Raw genomic sequence first — 17,711 nt, forward strand, 5'->3', positions numbered from 1 at the left:
TTAATTACTTTTTAAAATTAAATAAATAAATAAAATTACTAAATAAATAAAATTATTTACAAAATAAATAAAAACTATTCATAATTAAATTATAAAAATTATTTATATTTATTTTTAAATTATAATTTTATTATTATGCAGGTTTGCACTAGTCATACATAACCCTTTTAAGCATCAATATATGAGGTAAGGTATGTTCCATCGTATAGTGGACCCACCCATACACCTTTCCTTCAATCTTAGTGAATTCCAAAGCATGAAACTTTGTTAGAAGCTTGCATTATTTTCCTTTTCATGGTTCCACTTCATTCCTTTACCCTTCACCAAAAATAAGAACAGAACATAAAACCCTTTTCGCTTCATTAATTTTCTGAAGTTTTATGTTTCAGAAATGGCTTCAAATCAAGAAGCAACAATCCCTTTGAAATTTTGGGTGGACGAAGAACAAAACAGTGTAATTGTGGCAGAAGCGAGTGGAGACTTCGTTGATGTTCTCTTCAGTTTCCTCACCCTTCCACTGGGAACCATCATCAGGCTTGTGTCAAAAAACCAACCTCACCAACCGTTAGAGATCGGTTGCATCGGCAACCTTTACCAGAGTGTGGAAAAGTTCAACACTAACGTCTTCTGGAACCGTATCTGCCGGCAAATGCTGCTCTCTCCGCGCAACCCTTCGGAAACCTCTTGCCAGAGACTGAAACTGAAGGTGGATGATACAGTGCCCACAAAGTATTTCGTGTGTGGGTACTGTTTAAAGGGCAGTGATTTGTTGCTGAGTACTTTTGGTGGGGCAAGTTGCTACTGTGGGAAGTTGATGACCAAAGAGATGAAAGTGCTGGAAGAGTCAAAGGAAGAGGGCTCTTGGGGAAATGGTGTTTTTGTTAAAGGGGATGCCATGTTCTTGATCTTTGATGATTTGAGAGTGCTGAACAGCTCTCCAGGTAACACTGTTCAGCAACTCCTCCAACTTGGATACAAAGACTTCAACAAGATGAAAGAAATTTCTGTAAATGTTGGCATGAAGGAGGTAATAATATGTTGATAATGATGTTTGCTCACCTATATGCTATTAGACACCCCAAAGGTGAAATAGCTATGTTAGAGAAAACTTCTTTATCATTATTTTCTTTAAGAAATGATTTTTAATTTATGCATGAGTTAATTTTAGATTATGAAGAAATATGGTTAATCAAACTTGTAATAAATTAGGCTTAATTGTATTGTTTTATCTTCCAGGTATCATAATTGTAACATTATTTCAGGTTGCAACTATGCCAACTGGGTCCTGTCTTGTATGCATTATTGATAACCTTGTGCAATTCCTTATGGAGAGGAGCATTCCTTTAGTATAATTTTTTGATAGTATTAGGAAATTACCTTCAGTATAACACTTTGTTTTTTTCAGATATTTAGCATACTAAAGCAAGCATTAACCTCCAAATCTCCTCTAAGTGATGTATTTTTGGCAAACAGAGAATCTAAGCCAACACTCCCTTCCTTCTCACTAGATTCTGGCCTAAGCCACCATAAATGTTCTTTAGAAGTCAAGATAACAGTGAGCAAATCACAGAACAAGATTCTGTTTGCTGAAGCAGAGGGAAACTTTGTGGATTTTCTATTCAGCTTCCTTACCATACCTCTTGGATCTATTATAAACCTCATGAATGGCAAATCATCCTTTGGAAGCATTGATAACTTGTACAAAAGTGTGAAGGATCTTAATTCATCATGGTTCATAGGATCAGCAAACAATTCCTTACTGAATCCATGTGTCCCTCATCAATTTGGTTGTACATGCCAGCCAATACATGTTCCAGAAGAAGACAGTCCCAGTTATTGGTATGGCACTAAGGTAGTGAATGCCAATATCAAACGTGAAGCGATTTCAAAGAATCAAGACGTGTTACAAGATCCAGTGGCTATGAAAATTTTTGAACCAAGATGTTCTGATGGAGCAAGAGGACCTGCCGTGGGATTTATGAAGAGGCCCTGTATATTTGTTGTGAGGGATGATCTTCAAGTGTCACCAATGACAACTACTTCTAGCATTTCCTTCGTACAAGAGTTTCATTTGCCATTGGATGATTTTGAGGAACATTTGGTGGAAATTAAGAACTCACGCGAGGTAATCATGCTCACAATCCACTCTTAAGACTTGTTCTTTGGCGTTGCTATAAGGAAATTTATTCATACATTGTATGAAAATCTGATCATATATATGGTGAAGTTATTACGAAGTAACTTTAGGTTGAAAGTCTACACTAACATTTACATCAAATTTGCTTTTACAGTGAAATTATCCAAAATTAGATTAGATTATTTTAAAGTCAGTTTAAACAAAATAATTTTACAAATAGTTGGTCATAATGAAACTTTCTACAACTTTTCTTCCATTGACACTTGTTTTTCAATTCTTAATATGTTAATTGTGTCTATTTTGGTCAGGCGCTAAACCTGTTGAGAGCTTCTTTGACATCTAAAGCTGCTTTAACAGATAGTCTATTCTACTTACTGAAGAGAAGGAAAAAGGAAATGTGTATTTTGAGATGTATTGGCTGGAAGGAAGAAGGAGATGAAAAGAAAAAAGATGGAAACAGAAAAGAAAATTATTGAATTGTTATTTTTTTTTTAATTTGAACAGGGGCTTGTCATGGTTGGACACGGTTTCGACACTTGCAAGAAAGGATTAAAAAATTATTTTTGTTTCGGCTTCTGTAAACAGATCTGAGTTGAAATTTGCATGGATTTTGAAAAAATAAAATAAAATCTTCTGTTGATTAAAGAAATCAATGTATTGGAAAAATACCATGTTTATGTAGTGAAGTTTATAATAATATCTAACTTATATAATAATATAATTAAAGTTTATAATCAATAACTTGAACATATAAATTACACCCTAGATTTACAACAGATATTTCGTATCGTGATACAAAATTGTGTTTAATAGGATCCTTAATTTTAAAAAAAAAAAAAATAGTTGTACCCACGTACCGTGATTGCATAATCAATGGTTTTTCCCCTGTCTATTTACCATTGAAATCGAGTGGTGAATACAAATTTATTTTAATTTAATAAGTTATTTTAAGTTGGAGCAACCAATATGATTTTAATTTAATAAATATATAATTTATGAAGAAATAATAAATTTCCACACCAAAAACTTCCGTTTCTGTATAACAGCAAGTGGGGCACGCGGTGTGTTAACCCGCAGGGTCATTCACAATGATCAAATCATAACACCGTTTGACTCGCGTGTTTGTGTATCCACAATTCTATTTCCTTAATGGCAAAGTTATTATCTCGATTATAAGGCACCAAAGTCAATTACCTCTCTCAACTCTCAACTCTAAACTCTCCATCCCGCCATGGAGGAGCCTCTGCTATCAGGTACAATTTCACTTCTTTGATGGCAAAGTTTCAATTTTAATGGCTGATTTTGAATTTTTAAAACGATTCTGATTCTGGGTAATTTTTAATTTTTCTTGGGTTTGAATTAGATAAGAGAAGTGGATCGGTTGAAGCGGACAGTGGAAAATGGAGCTCGTATCAGTATGTGGGTCGAACCGGTTCTGCTAGACCAACTGCTTCATTGGCTGGAACTGAGGTAAGTGTGGATGAAATACGATCCGCAGCTGCTGCTTCCTCTTCTGGTTACTATCCTCCTTCTCTTCACGGGGCTTTGGTTGGTTCTCCTGAGCCTGATCCTACAGGTGTGTTCTCTTGTGGTTCCTGATTCTCGTTTCAATTATGATGATTGCGAAGGTTTTCAATTGCAGTCACAGCCGCAGTTTCATTTCCACCCTTGAAATTGGGGATACATGCGGCTAAAGTAGCCACAGTTGCTTTCGCAAAGACCCCAAAGACATTGCTGTTGTGGCTGTAATTTACTGTTTTTTTACCTCTGTGTTTGGTTTTTATATTGTATTTTCTTTTTCATTGCACCACTAATTCATTCAAAAATTTTGACCCATATGTGTTCATTATTGTGTAATAATTAAAAAGTTGTGGGCTCTAAAGTAATAGTCATTGTACAACGGCTGCCATTGGAGATTGGGTAGGGGGATTTTTCTGGTTTTTCTTTAGCAGTGTCTTCTATTATAATTTTTAGACAAATGGAGATTTACTAGTTTAAGTTTATTGCCAGAAGATACTTTTCCTGTGTAACCTGGATGCTGAATACATTATTACCTGTTGCAGAGCAAGCTCTTGTCTATCAAGGTGGATATGGAGGAGATTACAGTGGACCAAGACTCCAATTCCAGAGGTATAACATCTGCAAAAAAATCCATAAAACATGTGTTTTCATGTAGCTTCTCATATTGGAACTGGGCTGTACAATAAGCTGTTTAATGTTTTGGTTTCATTGTCGGAAAGAATTAATGGAGGGTTTTATTATAACAATGATTCAAACCTTGTTGTTACCGAAATTAGATGGTGGAAATAAAATAAATGTATAGAAGTGTGGACAGGTAGACAATGTTTTATGAGGCAGAAAGATGGAGAATCAAATTAGATGGTGGAAATAAAATAATGTTGTTAATTCTTATGGTGTACAATGTAGAGTTACAAAGTGCTTTCTAGGTGCTAGCTTTTTGAGTGTTCGGAGGGGTCTAGCTAAGATTTCAGATCAGAAAACAGAAACAAAGATGTATGGAGTTTGATATTTAAGGGCTAATTTATAAGTCGCTTTGATTAAAGAGAACATGCATCAAACGAAGGTACATTTGCTACCTGAAAATGTGTAAGTAAATGTATCTGATGTTGGTGGTGGTGTTATGCAGCACTTTTAGGAATCATTCGGAAATAAGTGAAATCATATTCAGCAGAAAGCAACTAATTTATATGCTAGAGTCTATTTTACAGTGAAAATAAGATAGGTTATCTCCCCCTTTACGTGCTTGAGAAAATAGTAAATAGCAATAGCTCAAAAGGGGTTTGAAGGGGAGAAAAATTAGGAGGGTTCATCGAGATAAATGTCTGTCATCGTTAATGACTTCATTAAAATGTTACTTCCCTCCTTTTATTATTGGTTGGCGTTTATGGTTTTTTCACATAAATTAAGAAAAAAAAAATTACTTCAAGACAATAATATTTGTTAGGGACCAATTATACTGAAATATCTTTACTCTTTTAATTTCTTATTTACTGAAATGTCAATTGGTATGATTTTTCTCGAAGCTAAAACAATAATCAATATGAAATGGAAGGACTTTTAGACTCTTTCCTCTAATAGGTAAAGGAATTGGCACCGCATTTTTTGGTGAGGCATATTATGATTGTTTATTTAAAAAGTATCTTCCGCATGTGACGTGTGTCTAAGATGCATCCTTTTGATAAAGGCCATTCTGATATGAACTTCTCAAGGTCAATAATATATTGGCAAATAATCTTTGTTTACCGGGTGATCCTCTTTTAGGAAAATTCTGGATGAAGTGGAGATACGAGAGTTGCTCATTGATCATGTTGGTCATCGCTGCTGTTGGGGTAGCCGTCCTGCTCGAACGTGGAAGATTCATGCAGTGGAAGACTGTAATGTTTATGTAGGAACACTGGATACATTTATAGAGGAAAGAGAGATCATAAGAGAGACTGAACCATACCTTGGTGGCGGTATTGATGGAAAAGATAATGGACCTGAACTTGGTATTTGGGAATTGGATCTAAGATCTCAGTTCCCTATTCTATTTGTACCCTACAATGAAGTGCGGCAAAAGATTCCTCATTCTGAAGTTATTGAGAAATGCTCAGGTGAATTCTCGATTTTGATTTCCAAGATTCACAAATAAAATATGTACACTCATATACTACTATTTCATCACTATTTCCTTTTACCTCTCCTAACAAAATTGTCGAAATTATTCAGTTTGTGCTGGAAGAGGAAGTACAGTCTGTGCTACATGCAATGCAGACCAAGAACCTGGATTTTATAAGGAAAATCAGATGACTCAGTGTGCAACTTGTTATGGAAGGGGTTTAATAGCTCATAAAGATGGTTCAGACACAGAGTGAGTAATTTGTTTGTTCATATAATAGATCAATGTTGAATCGAAGCAGTAGTCAAAAGCCCTGGCCTCATTGCTTTCTCTCAAGGTGGAAGTTTATAGTTGTAATTCATTTATTTAAGTTACATTTTCTTGCAGATGTGTGAAGTGTAAGGGCAGGGGAAAGATTCCTTGTGTGACTTGTGGATCACGTGGGCTAATTAAGTGTGTAACATGTAATGGAGGTGGTTCTCTTCTAGCACGCAATATAGCTATTATTCGATGGTATGTCAATCTGGCTGTCTAATATTTACTCAAACTTGTACATAATAATAATATATTATCTGGAGTAGTTACTTACTTTAGCAGGCACACCTTGTCATCATTTGCGTGCTTTAGTTATAATTTAAACCAGTGTGATATGCATTAAAAGTCTCTGTAGAATGAACTGCATCAGCAGTAATTATGAACCGTTTTATGACTTCTCTGTAACTGTGGCTGAATAAGACAATCCTGCATTTATTAGCTCCATAGCCCTCTGCGTCCACCTTTTTTTATCCCAAAAGGGTGATGTTCATTTTGTGAAATACAAGTGCTCTGTCAAAGCAAGGGAGTTTCAAACATGGTAAAATATTGATATAAAGAGAGAACAAGTAAAATAACATTTATGTAATTTAATCATCCTCTTGAAGCTAAAGTTGGCTCCAACTTTTTGAAATGAAACTTTGCTGTTTATTGTGATTTGGAAGTATGGTTGATAGTTAGAAGAGAAGGATATGAACGCTAAGGTGTTGTTTAGGTAACCCAAGATAGGAAAAGCTGAGGAAGACCTTTTGAATACACAAAAGATGATTCAATGCACGAAATCAACTGAAATAATACTAACAGACTTTGTAGAAAATGGATTATATGTACTTGAATGGCCATTGTGCTGTATGCATCATAAAGATTTTGTACTGTTTAAAGCGGTGAATCCAAAATTTAGTTAGAGGTCAAGGCCAGTGTCACAATTTGATGTTTGAGCGTTACTGCTCAATCCTTGTGCAGAAATGTTATCTGTCACTATAGATGCGGCACTTCTATTATATAATCTAGTTTAAGAGATTCATGTTGATGTGAATAACATTGATTCCGTTTATTTACAATTCTAAAAGACCAGTGTTTGCGCTGCTACAGGAAGACTCTTTCAACTCGGAAAGTAAATGCAACAAGTGGAGCAGCATCAGTACCGGATGAGGTTTTCAATAGGTCCAAAGGGGTGGAATTGTGTAACACTCAGGCACACCAATGCACACCAGCCTTTTTTGCAGATTCTTATTTTCTCAACAAGTTTTCTTCTGATGTAATTGCTGAAAGAGCACAAGTACCTGCCACTGCAAGGGTCATATGTGAGAGGCACACAATCTCAGTTGTGCCAGTAACTCGTGTAACCATGTGTCACAGTCGGCAATCCTTCAGTTTCTATATCATAGAATATGGCAGGGAGGTGTATCTTAAGGATTATTACCCTGCAAGATTTTGCTGGGGCCTGTGCCCATGTCTGGAGTGGTTGAAGTTGTAATGTTTGAAACTTGTCATACTGGCAGCATTAAGGGGTACACCAGGTTCCATCTACAAGATTATGAGTTGTGTTTATTTGTTCAGTTTGATACAGAAACAGATTTCTGGGTTTGAGAGGTGTGAAGATGAACAGTGTACTATTTATCGTTTTTTGCCATTGAATAAAAATCATGTATTTGGTTTCTATTTTTCATAAAAAATCATCACCTAGTAGGATTTCTAGCTGGTTTTATTAAAGCTTCAATCTTTGTGACATTCCTTGCTTTCTCGTCTCCATGGAATGGAAGTAATGAAGAGCAGTTTCAAGTCTAAACACAAGTCCTTCATGAGATAATTACAGCAAAACATGTGTTGTAAAAGGAAAAATCAAAGTTAGCAAATACTGAACACATTTTTGTCTTTCAACCTTTTATGAATCTAATTTATCAGTAACTTTAATTTTGAGAAGATTTAGATATGTTTTTAGTTTTTCTATAATGTAAACTTTTATTTTAGTTCATATATAATGTTATTATTTATTTTTATCTCTGAAAATTTTGAAATATCTATTTTTTTTTTTAGTTTTCATAACATAGTTTTATTCTTCAAAATTTGAAATCATTACTTTTAATTTCTAATTTTTATTTTAACATAGACAAATAAGAGGAATTTTAAAATTTTATTACTAGCGTCATATGTGTGATATTTATTATATTACAAACATTAATATGTACTTGAATTTTTCTTCCCAATATATAACTATCTAATATTACATAATATTATTAGGGACTATAACTTAAAATTGGTTTATTTTAGGCAAGGTAGAAATATATTTAAACCAATTTTATAATATTATATTAGATATTGAATTTTAAAATAAATTAGTTGTTACTCTCGAACAAACTGGATTTTGAACATAAGAGGAATGAAGTAGCATAACACTTTAAAAGTATTTAATTATTATCTTTAGAAATCTATTTCTGTCAAAGTTACATTTTTTTTTTGTATTTTAAAAAATATTTCAATTTTAATAAATAACATTTGAGTTGAAGTGAGATAAAATATATATTCTTATATTAAAAATTAAGTTATATAAGAAATACATCTTGAAGATTATCTTTCCATATATCAAAAATATATTTCTTCTTAGTATATTTTTTATTTGCTTTAATAATTTTATTTTATCTCTATTTCACTGTCTATTTGTTTAGGGAGAAAAAAAATTGTATGCACTTGTTTCCATAAAAATTAAAAAATTTATAATAGTTAATGTCAATAATTTTATGTATTTATTGTCAAATTTAAATTTAAATAATTTTTAAAAATGAAAATTTGGTTTAAGAGATCGTATCTCAATTATAAAGTAATGTATTGCTGGCGACAAATTATTTTGTTACAATTGAATATATATATATATATATATATAACTTCTTGTTGAAGAAGTTGGGAAAAATTAGCACATCCCAAGAAAACCCTAGGTTCTACGCAGTTCTTTAAATTCTCAGAACCCTCACGCCGCAGAGAAATCGTTGAACTTGAAACCTCCTCCATTCCCATTACCATTTCATTTGAATAACATAGTTTGAGGATCAAACATTCTATTCTCTCTTTTAGATTCCAATCACCTTCAGAGGTTGTGGTTAGGTCTCTGTTTTACGAGCGTCAGTGATGAGCAATTCCAATATGTTATCCTTGCACTATGATTGCCAGTGAAGAAACTAATGGGGAATGATTACTCTGAGATGCTCTTTCTTCAATCTCTCTCTATTTTTTTTTTCTAAAAAAATCAGTTTTTTATCAATTCACACGCCACAAAAATTGATTTTTTTATTTATTTTAATTTCTTTTGTTAGTTGGCTTGATTTATGGATCCGTGATGTTATAATTAAACTGCGTTATCTATCTGAAACTTCCTTCAGGAATTGAAGATAACCATTACTCGCTGAGATCCATTGTTGTTCTTATTAGATTTTTGTCATGCAATGTGAATCCGTAGAATGGAGCTTAAAAGATCATTTGTATGTATAGTGAGTTGCATTGTTGTATGATTTCTTCACTAGTATGGGTTCAGACTAAAGCTTTAAATTGTGGTGGTAATTGTGATTTTGTTAGGGTTTTGTTATTTCATGGAATTGTGGATAACTGCATGATGTGGTCACAAACTCTATAATGTTGTGGCCGAAATCACAGTTGCACAGCAGCTTTTAAAGTATTGCTTCAGGCTATTTGATGCTATTGAATATTGATTGTCTATATCAGATTCAGAGTTCTGTTGTGTTTTGTATTTGCTCTATTAAGATTTTGTTGGGTCTGCCTTGTTTTTTCACAGTAGCACGTTTGCATCTTGGGAAATATATGGGATCTGTGATGGTGTTCTAAAACTGCGTTATCTATCTGTAGTTTCTTCAAAAGAACTGAAGATAATCGTAATCTACTGAGATCTTGCTTGGCGAATTGTGCCTTTAAATCATCGTGCATACTAACGTCACCATTTTCTCTACATTTGTGATCAAATATATTTTTTGATAGGAAAAGTTTGTGATAAACTTTTATCTATTTTAAAGTTCCAAAATTCATAATGGGAATTCAAATATAATTGTTTGTAAACTCAGTCAAAAGAAATTATCCTAATAGACTTGTTCACGTTGAAATGGATTGAATTGTTACAACGGATAATTTTTAAAATGTAATTTCAAAATCGAATACGAAATGAATAAAAAGTATTGAAAGGTTATGTTTGAACTGATTACAGAACGTATACTTTTCGTCTCTAAACAGGGAGAATTCGAATGGAACAAAAACACGGTCATTTGTGTACACGTAACACGTCCATCTTATGAATTGTGTCCTTATTGCGAATAGTAAGGGCTTTTTCCTTTTCATCTAAGAGTGTTGCTTCCACCACTCCCTACATATTCCTCCACCATTCCATACCTATTTTGTCTGGTTATACATTCGTTTACATATATATTTTAATTTATTATTTTTATTTAAAAAAAAATGAACAGCACATCCGTTTAATAATTTTTTCAAAAATATTTTAATTATTATTTAAATAATAATACATAAACTAAATTTATTTAAATAAAATAAAATTAATTTATAAATAATTAAATAACAATTTTAAAAAAATTAAATAATATTTATATATTAATTTAAAATATAATAAATTAATAAACTAAAAACTTTGTTTTAATAAATTTTTTAAAAATATTTTAATTATTATTTAAATAATAATACATAAATTAAATTAATAATAATTATTTTGTTAAATAAAATAAAATTAATTTATAAATAATTAAGTAGTAATTTAAAAAAAAATTAAAAAATATTTATATATTAATTTAAAATACAATAAATTAAAAAACAAAAAAAAAATTAAAAAAAAAAAAGAAAACTCAACGGATGTGGCACATCTGTTAACGGATATGGCACATCTGTTAACGGATGTGGCACATCCGAAGAATTTTTTCTTCAACGGATGTCGACATCCGTTTAAGAAAAGAGGTGAGATGTAGGATATTTTAAAATATAAATGATAGTTTTGAAATTTAAAAAAAGTGTGGTGATGTAGGGAGCAATGTGGGGTGGTGTAGGGAGTAACTCTCTTCAGCTAAACATGAATTCACTTATGGTAACCCGATCTCTTTCGACAATACAGATGAGGCCTGATGCAAGTCTAACCTTGTGTTTGAATCGAGAATTTTAATAATAAATTAAATTACATAATATCTGAATTATTTATAATTGAGTTTTTGGATAAAGTAATTGAAATATTTTTAAAAATATTTGGTTTGTAATTCAAATTGCACTGATTAGGCTAATTAGGCTAATTAGGCTTGACATTTAGTATGTGTTAGATCGTCTTGATTTTTTATTTGATTCAAGTCATTTGATGTGATTTTTGATTCAAGTCAAGTGGTTTGATCCTTGACTATATCTATCCTTTGTTTAAAGTTTAATCAATTTTACCTATAATGTCAAAGATTAAGCTAAGTCGGTCTAAGTCTCAATTTGAACGAAAGGTTTAATCCTTTTTATCAAAGGTAATCAATCTTAACCAATAGTTGAGATTAGGGCTGGGCATGATTATCCTAACTGTACTAAACTATAGATTATCTATACTATATTATACTATAAAAACTAAACTGCTTTTATTAAAAACCGAATTATACTATTTTGTAGTTCAATTTAAAAAAATTGAACTTTCCTATTAGTAGTTCAGTTAACTCAGTTAACTGTTTTAAAACAGTAAGAAAATACAACTTGATTAAAACAAATTGCTGCTTCACCCAAACATAATGAAAACATACTATTTAATTTTTAATCAAATAACTTATTGAAAAGTGATTTTAAATAAACAAATATCCTAAATTAAATTTCTAAAAGAAAAAGTTTAAGTGTTAGTTTTAAAAAAAAATACTCTAAGAATTTAGATAAACTTTTCAAACTTGTTCCTCCGAAATAGTTTTAAGAAAAAAAATATATTTAATACTATTTACAAATTGGTATGAATTATTTTTTTCTCATACATGTAACTTAATTATTTATATTAATTTATATTTTTATATCCTAATTTTCATAATTATATATCATATTCGTTTATTATTATTTTTATTTTTACTAAAAATTATTATACTATTGAAATTTATAATTGGATAGATTTTGACTAAGGTTTTTCTTATCAATTTTTTTTAGTGTAATCTATGCAATTAAATTTTATTTAAGTTAAGAATTTAAATAAACTTTTCAAACTTATTCTAAAATAGTTTTAAGATAAAAAAAAAAGAAAAAACATTTAATACTATTTACAAATTGTTATGAATTATTTTTTCTCATAAAATATGTAACTTAGTTATTTGTATTAATTTATATTTGTATATCCTACTTTTCATAATTATATATCATACTCGTTTATTATTATTTTTATTTTTACTAAAAATTATTATGCTGTTGAAATTTATAAATGAATAGATTTTGACCAAGGTTTTTCTTATCATTTTTTCTAATGTAATCAATGCAATTAAATTTTATTTAAGTTAAGAATTTAAATAAATTTTTCAAACTTATTCTGAAATAGTTTTAAGATAAAAAAAACATGCAGTTTCTGTATGTTTACGATGCCAATACGAATTGCAGTTTATTTTGGTTACTATTGTATGGTTTACCATATGAAATAGTTAACTGCCAATAGAAAAATCCAATTTTTTTTAAATTGAATGGCGAGTATAGTTCAGTTTTTAATAAAAATAGTTTAGTTTTTATAGTATAGATATAGTTTAGTACAATTAGGCTAATTATGCCCAGCACAATAAATAGTTAACTAAACTGTGAATTATAAAACAATTTATTGAATTGTATTGCAGTTAACTAAACTAAAAAATAGTTCAGTTCAGTTTTTTTGAACTATTTTTTAGTTCAGTCCAGTTTTTTTGAACTATTTAATAGTTAACTATAATTGGTTTATAGTACAGTGCAAACAGTGCAGTTTGCCCACCCCTAGTTGAGATTAGTTTACCTTAGCCAAAGGTTGAGACTAGTTGACTCTTGATATGTTGTCATTGAAGCTATCAAATTAATACTACTTTTCAAGTAATTTTAGTATTGTCAAGTTAGTAGTCAATAAAGTAGATAAGTCGTCTTTCAACGAATACGATTTTGTTTTTCAATATTTGGCTCTTATGAATGATATGCAATATTCAAGATTAAAAGTGAGAAATTATGCTAATAGAATTAATGTTTGAAAAATGTTCGAGTTTAAGTGAAGAACCTATAGAAAACTTTGAAAGAATTATAATAAAATCAATTACATATGAAAGTGAGCAATAAAAGAGGAATTAAACTGGTATGTCAAAGAAGGGGCAAATAGATGGTGCGTGATGGAGGATGGTGGTGGCGGCATGGTGAATTAGGGTTTTGGTGGCGGCGCAACATAGGGTTTGGTAGATGATGACACTGACGTGGCAGCTAATGTGACATAGCTAACGAGGTGGCATCATATGGTTTGGATGACAACATTGGGTAAAGTCTAGTTAGGAGGGTGTGTATAAGAAAATTTAGGAAGCCAAGGCACGAAAATTTAGGAAAGTTTTAGCTGTAAATATTGTCTATTTGGTCATTTGTATATTTTTTTTCTCTATTGCAATTATGGCTACTTATTTTCATGTTTTACATCAATTAAACTTTAATTTTAGCTTCATGAACAAACATTATAACATTCAAAAATAATTTATGTGCTAAAAATAACTTTTTGACTCTGTAATTCTTAAACTTAATAAATTTAATCGTCGCAAATTCATTTTAAATCAATCATTTAAACACAAGAATCTTATTAAATTTTAAATTTTAAAGCATAAATGTGGACATAAATATGGACTCATCAACCCAAATCAAAGATTGAAACTAATTAGCCTTAGTTAAAGATTGAGAAAATTTGACCATGATCGAATTGGAATAGGATGAATATCAAAAAGAGTCAATGCAAACTGAAGGTTAAGCCAAATAGACTTTATTAAGAAAAGATTGTTTAAAGAGACAAGACACTCTAACACCTTTTGTTTTGAAGTTTAACAAATAAATACTTAACAAAATAATGTTTATTAATTAAAACGTCTAAAAGAAATGCTTGTTAAAATTAGTGTCAAACAACATAAGCAATCAGTGTTTGATGAAAAGGCATCTATCATTATAAATCGTCTAAAATAAAGTTTTGTTAAATGCTATGGGTCAAATGTCACTATGGGTCAAATGTTTAGCCCAATCAGTTGAAGTTGAAAGGTCGAATGGAGTCGAATCAGGCAAAAGGTTGAGTTGAGTCGGTCTGACCGAAGGTCGAGACTAGTTGGCCTGGACTGGAAGTTAAGACAAGTTGGCTTTAGTCGAAGTCAAGCTAAGTTGAGATGAGTCAATCCTGGCTAAAATTTGTGATGATTTGACACTAGCTGAAGGTGGAGTTGAGTAAGTCTAGGTCAATGGTCAACTTAAGTAGATTTGGGTTGAAAATAGAGCCAAGTCACCCGAGATGAAGGTCTAACTCAATTAGCCTGATTTGAAGAATCGAGATGAGTTAACCCAAGCAAAATGTTGAGCTGAGTTGGCCACATAAAAGGTCAAGATGAGTCACTCCTAACCATAAATAATACCTTTTTAAATTTCCTCAATTTCAATTTCAATTTCCTTTTCCTTGTAATTTGCTCATCCATACAAGTCATTTTCCTTAATGTATTGTGTACTGTAGGACCACCCGGTCAGCCAAAGGACCGAGTGACTGACCATTCAGTAAGAAAACGATCGACCGTTCTAAAAATTATTCTGAGCAATAATAGCCATCAATGCGAAGTTAATGAAAATAATTGTCATTTATTGACAATTAATAGGAATAATGTCATTCATTGGTGATTAATGCGTCAGACCTAATGGTAAGCTCATTATAATAATTTATAAATATTTGTCTGACAGAAAAGGTAGGGAATTGAACTCTGATCACTAATCTTTATGATAAGATTATTACGCAAAGTCATTGACTTGAGCGTCGGAGTGTCTTTTGCAGGCACCCTCCCCACAGCTAGGACAAGGAGAAGAGAGAGGATAGCGCAACTGGAGGATGGAGCGGACAACTTTGAATGCTGAGTTAAGGATCTCAATCCTACCGAAACACTTAAAAACTTTCAAAATTTTCAAATAAATGGATTATTGTTTTAAATTGACACTACCAAATGCAACATAAAAGTCTATAATAAAAAAACTTGAATCTTTGACAACATTTATGGTGATTTTTGTCTATTATATACACTACACCTTCACACTTTTAATAGTCACTTATCTCAGTTTATCTCTCTTCTTCCAATATCTTGTCAAATCTTCTCCTATAAAGTCGAAGTCCGAGCGAGTAGGTATTTGTAAAAGGCACTGTGAGAGCGCAAGTTAGTTTTTAGTTATCGATCGATTATCAATATTAAATCTTAAATGTCCAATAAATGCAATCACTTACCTCCTTACCTTACCTTACCTCTGTATTTATAGGTTTCAAAATGAGCTTTTGATTAAGGTTGACCCAATCTTTGATATGAAGGATACCAAACGGTTCCTAAGTCGGTTAGGGTGTGTTCTTTTGGGGGGATTTGTGGGAGATGATTTGAGGGAGATGATTTGAATGGATTTGAGTGGATTTGAGGGTAATTTTTTAGTTGTTTTTTTGAGTGGATTTGTTGGTAATTGAGAGTGGATTTGGAAGTAAAGTTTGTGAGAATTAGTGTAGGATTTGATTGATATGATAGATTTTAAAAATTAGTTTAATTGGTAGAAAATGAAGATGACCAAATTGCCCCTAGTTTTAAAAGTATTATAAAATGTTATTTTGTAATGTTATAATTAATTGTAAAAATGTTTATGAAGAGGAAAAAGTTATGAATATAAATTGTTAAAAATAATGTTTAAAAATTATAAAAGTTATAATGTAGTAAAATGAATGTATTTTAAAATGTAGTTTTAAATTGTAATATAATCTAGTACGAAGTAATATGAATTTATACGTCATTGAACTGAGAATGATTAACATTAATCAAACAACCACAATTAAGTAGCAAGTTATAATATTACATGACCTAAAAAAAGATCCAAAAATTCAACATACAAATATTCTTTAAGTAGTTCATCATGACGTTGATTCAGCAAGGTATCGTTGCAATGCATTGAAACGATATTGTATTGGCATCCCTAATAGACGTCTTGTATGAGATGGATGCGAAGATAAAAAATTGAAGCACTGTCTGATTAAATCATGGTCTTCAATGTTCATAGTCCGTAACAAGTTTTGAATTTGTTCTGTAGTTGGATTAGATGATTGAATCGTAGCATTTACCAGGGTGATTCGACGCTCCATGGCCTGTGTATGTCGTTCAAGAACAGCAGACAGTCTTGTTGATAAATTAATTTGTTTTTGCACTTCATCAATGAGTCGAGAGTCCATCTAATTTGCAGATCAGAAAGTACAAAATTAAATAAACTACTAAAGTTGATGTCAACGACAATAACATTAATATATAATGTAATATTTGAAAGTCTCATACAAACAAAGTTATATATATTGAAGTCATGTAATACATTATCGGAAATATGATGAACTTAATCATCTAAATGCTGAAGAATGGAGTTCACATTTTGATTGAGGTGAGCAAATTGGCGGTTCATGTCTAGGGAAAGGTTTGCCAAGTTATCTTCAATACATTGAACCCGCACCTGCATTTGTTCCATACCCTGCATTCTGTGTCTCGAGTCATGTACTCCTTCCCACATTTGAGTTATCATGTTAGCATTTGATAGAGGTGGAGGAGGCTGCAGACTGTTTTGATGAGGGTCTGGTTGGTCTTCTTCTTCATCATCATCCAGATCGTGTTGCCAAACACCGTTGACATAAATAATTTTCATCCCCTTCAAAGAATTGATAGAAAAGTGATGTCGGGACCCTATATGAGTGCTCGGATCGACATCAACGTGTACTCCACAATATTGCATGATGTGTGTGATAAGGACACCGTATGTGAGCGGTGTGTCACTGGCCTTGCATTTAAGCATATGCTGCATGATGTGATGAGGCCAATTGATTGCTATATTATTTTTGAGCACCCATATCATAAAAATATCTTCGTGCAATAACCTAGCAAAATTCCCTGGTCGTGGAGACAACATATGCACAATAATATAATGAAGAAGCCTATCATTGATATTCAAACAACCTACCGTTAAAACACCTTGACCACCCTGCAAATCTGGTATGATCATAGTAGCTAATGCCATGTCGCAGTCATATGGAAAGTCCTGTGGGATATTTGAGTAACACAATTTCTGACCGTCGTACTTCAAGTTCGCTACATTCAACCAATCAGCAGGTTTGAATCTAATTTTTCTCTTGTTTACCTCACTGAGCATATATCCATTTGATGATATCTTCAGATTTGAATAAAATACCTTGATTAAATCTGGATAGTAGGGTCCCTGTAATGTAAGAAATTGGCTCAACCCTTGAAATAGAAGATGCTGCTAGAAAAATAACCCTGAATCGGTAAATGAATCAAAATTCATTATCTTGGGAGCAACTATACTCCTTGTATAGAAATCAGCTGCATAGTTTTCCATTTGATGACTGTGTGTGAAAAAACGACGCTGATCTAATTGCTCCTCTACAGATGG

The 17,711-nt window shown here is 31.7% G+C and overlaps 2 protein-coding genes and 3 non-coding genes across 5 annotated transcripts; all 5 read left to right on the top strand.

The window, feature by feature from the left end:
- The first annotated feature begins 212 nt into the window (after positions 1 to 212).
- On the top strand, positions 213 to 2,786 carry LOC108328372 (uncharacterized). Its single transcript, XM_017562232.2, has 3 exons — positions 213 to 1,027; positions 1,406 to 2,125; positions 2,446 to 2,786. The coding sequence occupies exons 1-3, from the start codon at positions 392 to 394 to the stop codon at positions 2,611 to 2,613; spliced, it is 1,524 nt and encodes a 507-aa protein (XP_017417721.1). The 5' UTR covers positions 213 to 391; the 3' UTR covers positions 2,614 to 2,786.
- A 130-nt stretch (positions 2,787 to 2,916) lies between these two features.
- On the top strand, positions 2,917 to 7,982 carry LOC108329793 (uncharacterized). Its single transcript, XM_017564182.2, has 7 exons — positions 2,917 to 3,390; positions 3,501 to 3,713; positions 4,201 to 4,267; positions 5,420 to 5,751; positions 5,867 to 6,008; positions 6,144 to 6,269; positions 7,161 to 7,982. Exons 1-7 carry the CDS (start codon positions 3,369 to 3,371, stop codon positions 7,543 to 7,545), a joined length of 1,287 nt encoding a protein of 428 aa, XP_017419671.1. The 5' UTR covers positions 2,917 to 3,368; the 3' UTR covers positions 7,546 to 7,982.
- A 1,197-nt stretch (positions 7,983 to 9,179) lies between these two features.
- Positions 9,180 to 9,271, top strand: LOC128195705 (small nucleolar RNA snoR26). The gene has a single exon (XR_008247501.1). It is a non-coding gene; the product is annotated as a small nucleolar RNA snoR26 (small nucleolar RNA).
- A 116-nt stretch (positions 9,272 to 9,387) lies between these two features.
- On the top strand, positions 9,388 to 9,477 carry LOC128195706 (small nucleolar RNA snoR27). Its single transcript, XR_008247502.1, has one exon. It is a non-coding gene; the product is annotated as a small nucleolar RNA snoR27 (small nucleolar RNA).
- Positions 9,478 to 9,878: 401 nt separating this feature from the next.
- LOC128195707 (small nucleolar RNA snoR27) lies at positions 9,879 to 9,969 on the top strand. The gene has a single exon (XR_008247503.1). It is a non-coding gene; the product is annotated as a small nucleolar RNA snoR27 (small nucleolar RNA).
- The last annotated feature ends 7,742 nt before the right edge of the window (positions 9,970 to 17,711 follow it).

This window comes from Vigna angularis, chromosome 2 (assembly GCF_016808095.1).
Source record: "Vigna angularis cultivar LongXiaoDou No.4 chromosome 2, ASM1680809v1, whole genome shotgun sequence".
NCBI classification, from domain to species: domain Eukaryota; kingdom Viridiplantae; phylum Streptophyta; class Magnoliopsida; order Fabales; family Fabaceae; genus Vigna; species Vigna angularis.

Coding starts and splice junctions, on each gene's coding strand:
- LOC108328372 (XM_017562232.2), top strand. CDS start 392: ATGGCTTCAAATCAAGAAGCAACAATCCCTTTGAAATTTTGGGTGGAC. Junction 1,028..1,405: donor TAAATGTTGGCATGAAGGAG/GTAATAATATGT, acceptor TGTTTTTTTCAG/ATATTTAGCATACTAAAGCA. Junction 2,126..2,445: donor AAATTAAGAACTCACGCGAG/GTAATCATGCTC, acceptor TATTTTGGTCAG/GCGCTAAACCTGTTGAGAGC.
- LOC108329793 (XM_017564182.2), top strand. CDS start 3,369: ATGGAGGAGCCTCTGCTATCAG. Junction 5,752..5,866: donor AGTTATTGAGAAATGCTCAG/GTGAATTCTCGA, acceptor GAAATTATTCAG/TTTGTGCTGGAAGAGGAAGT. Junction 6,270..7,160: donor AATATAGCTATTATTCGATG/GTATGTCAATCT, acceptor GCGCTGCTACAG/GAAGACTCTTTCAACTCGGA.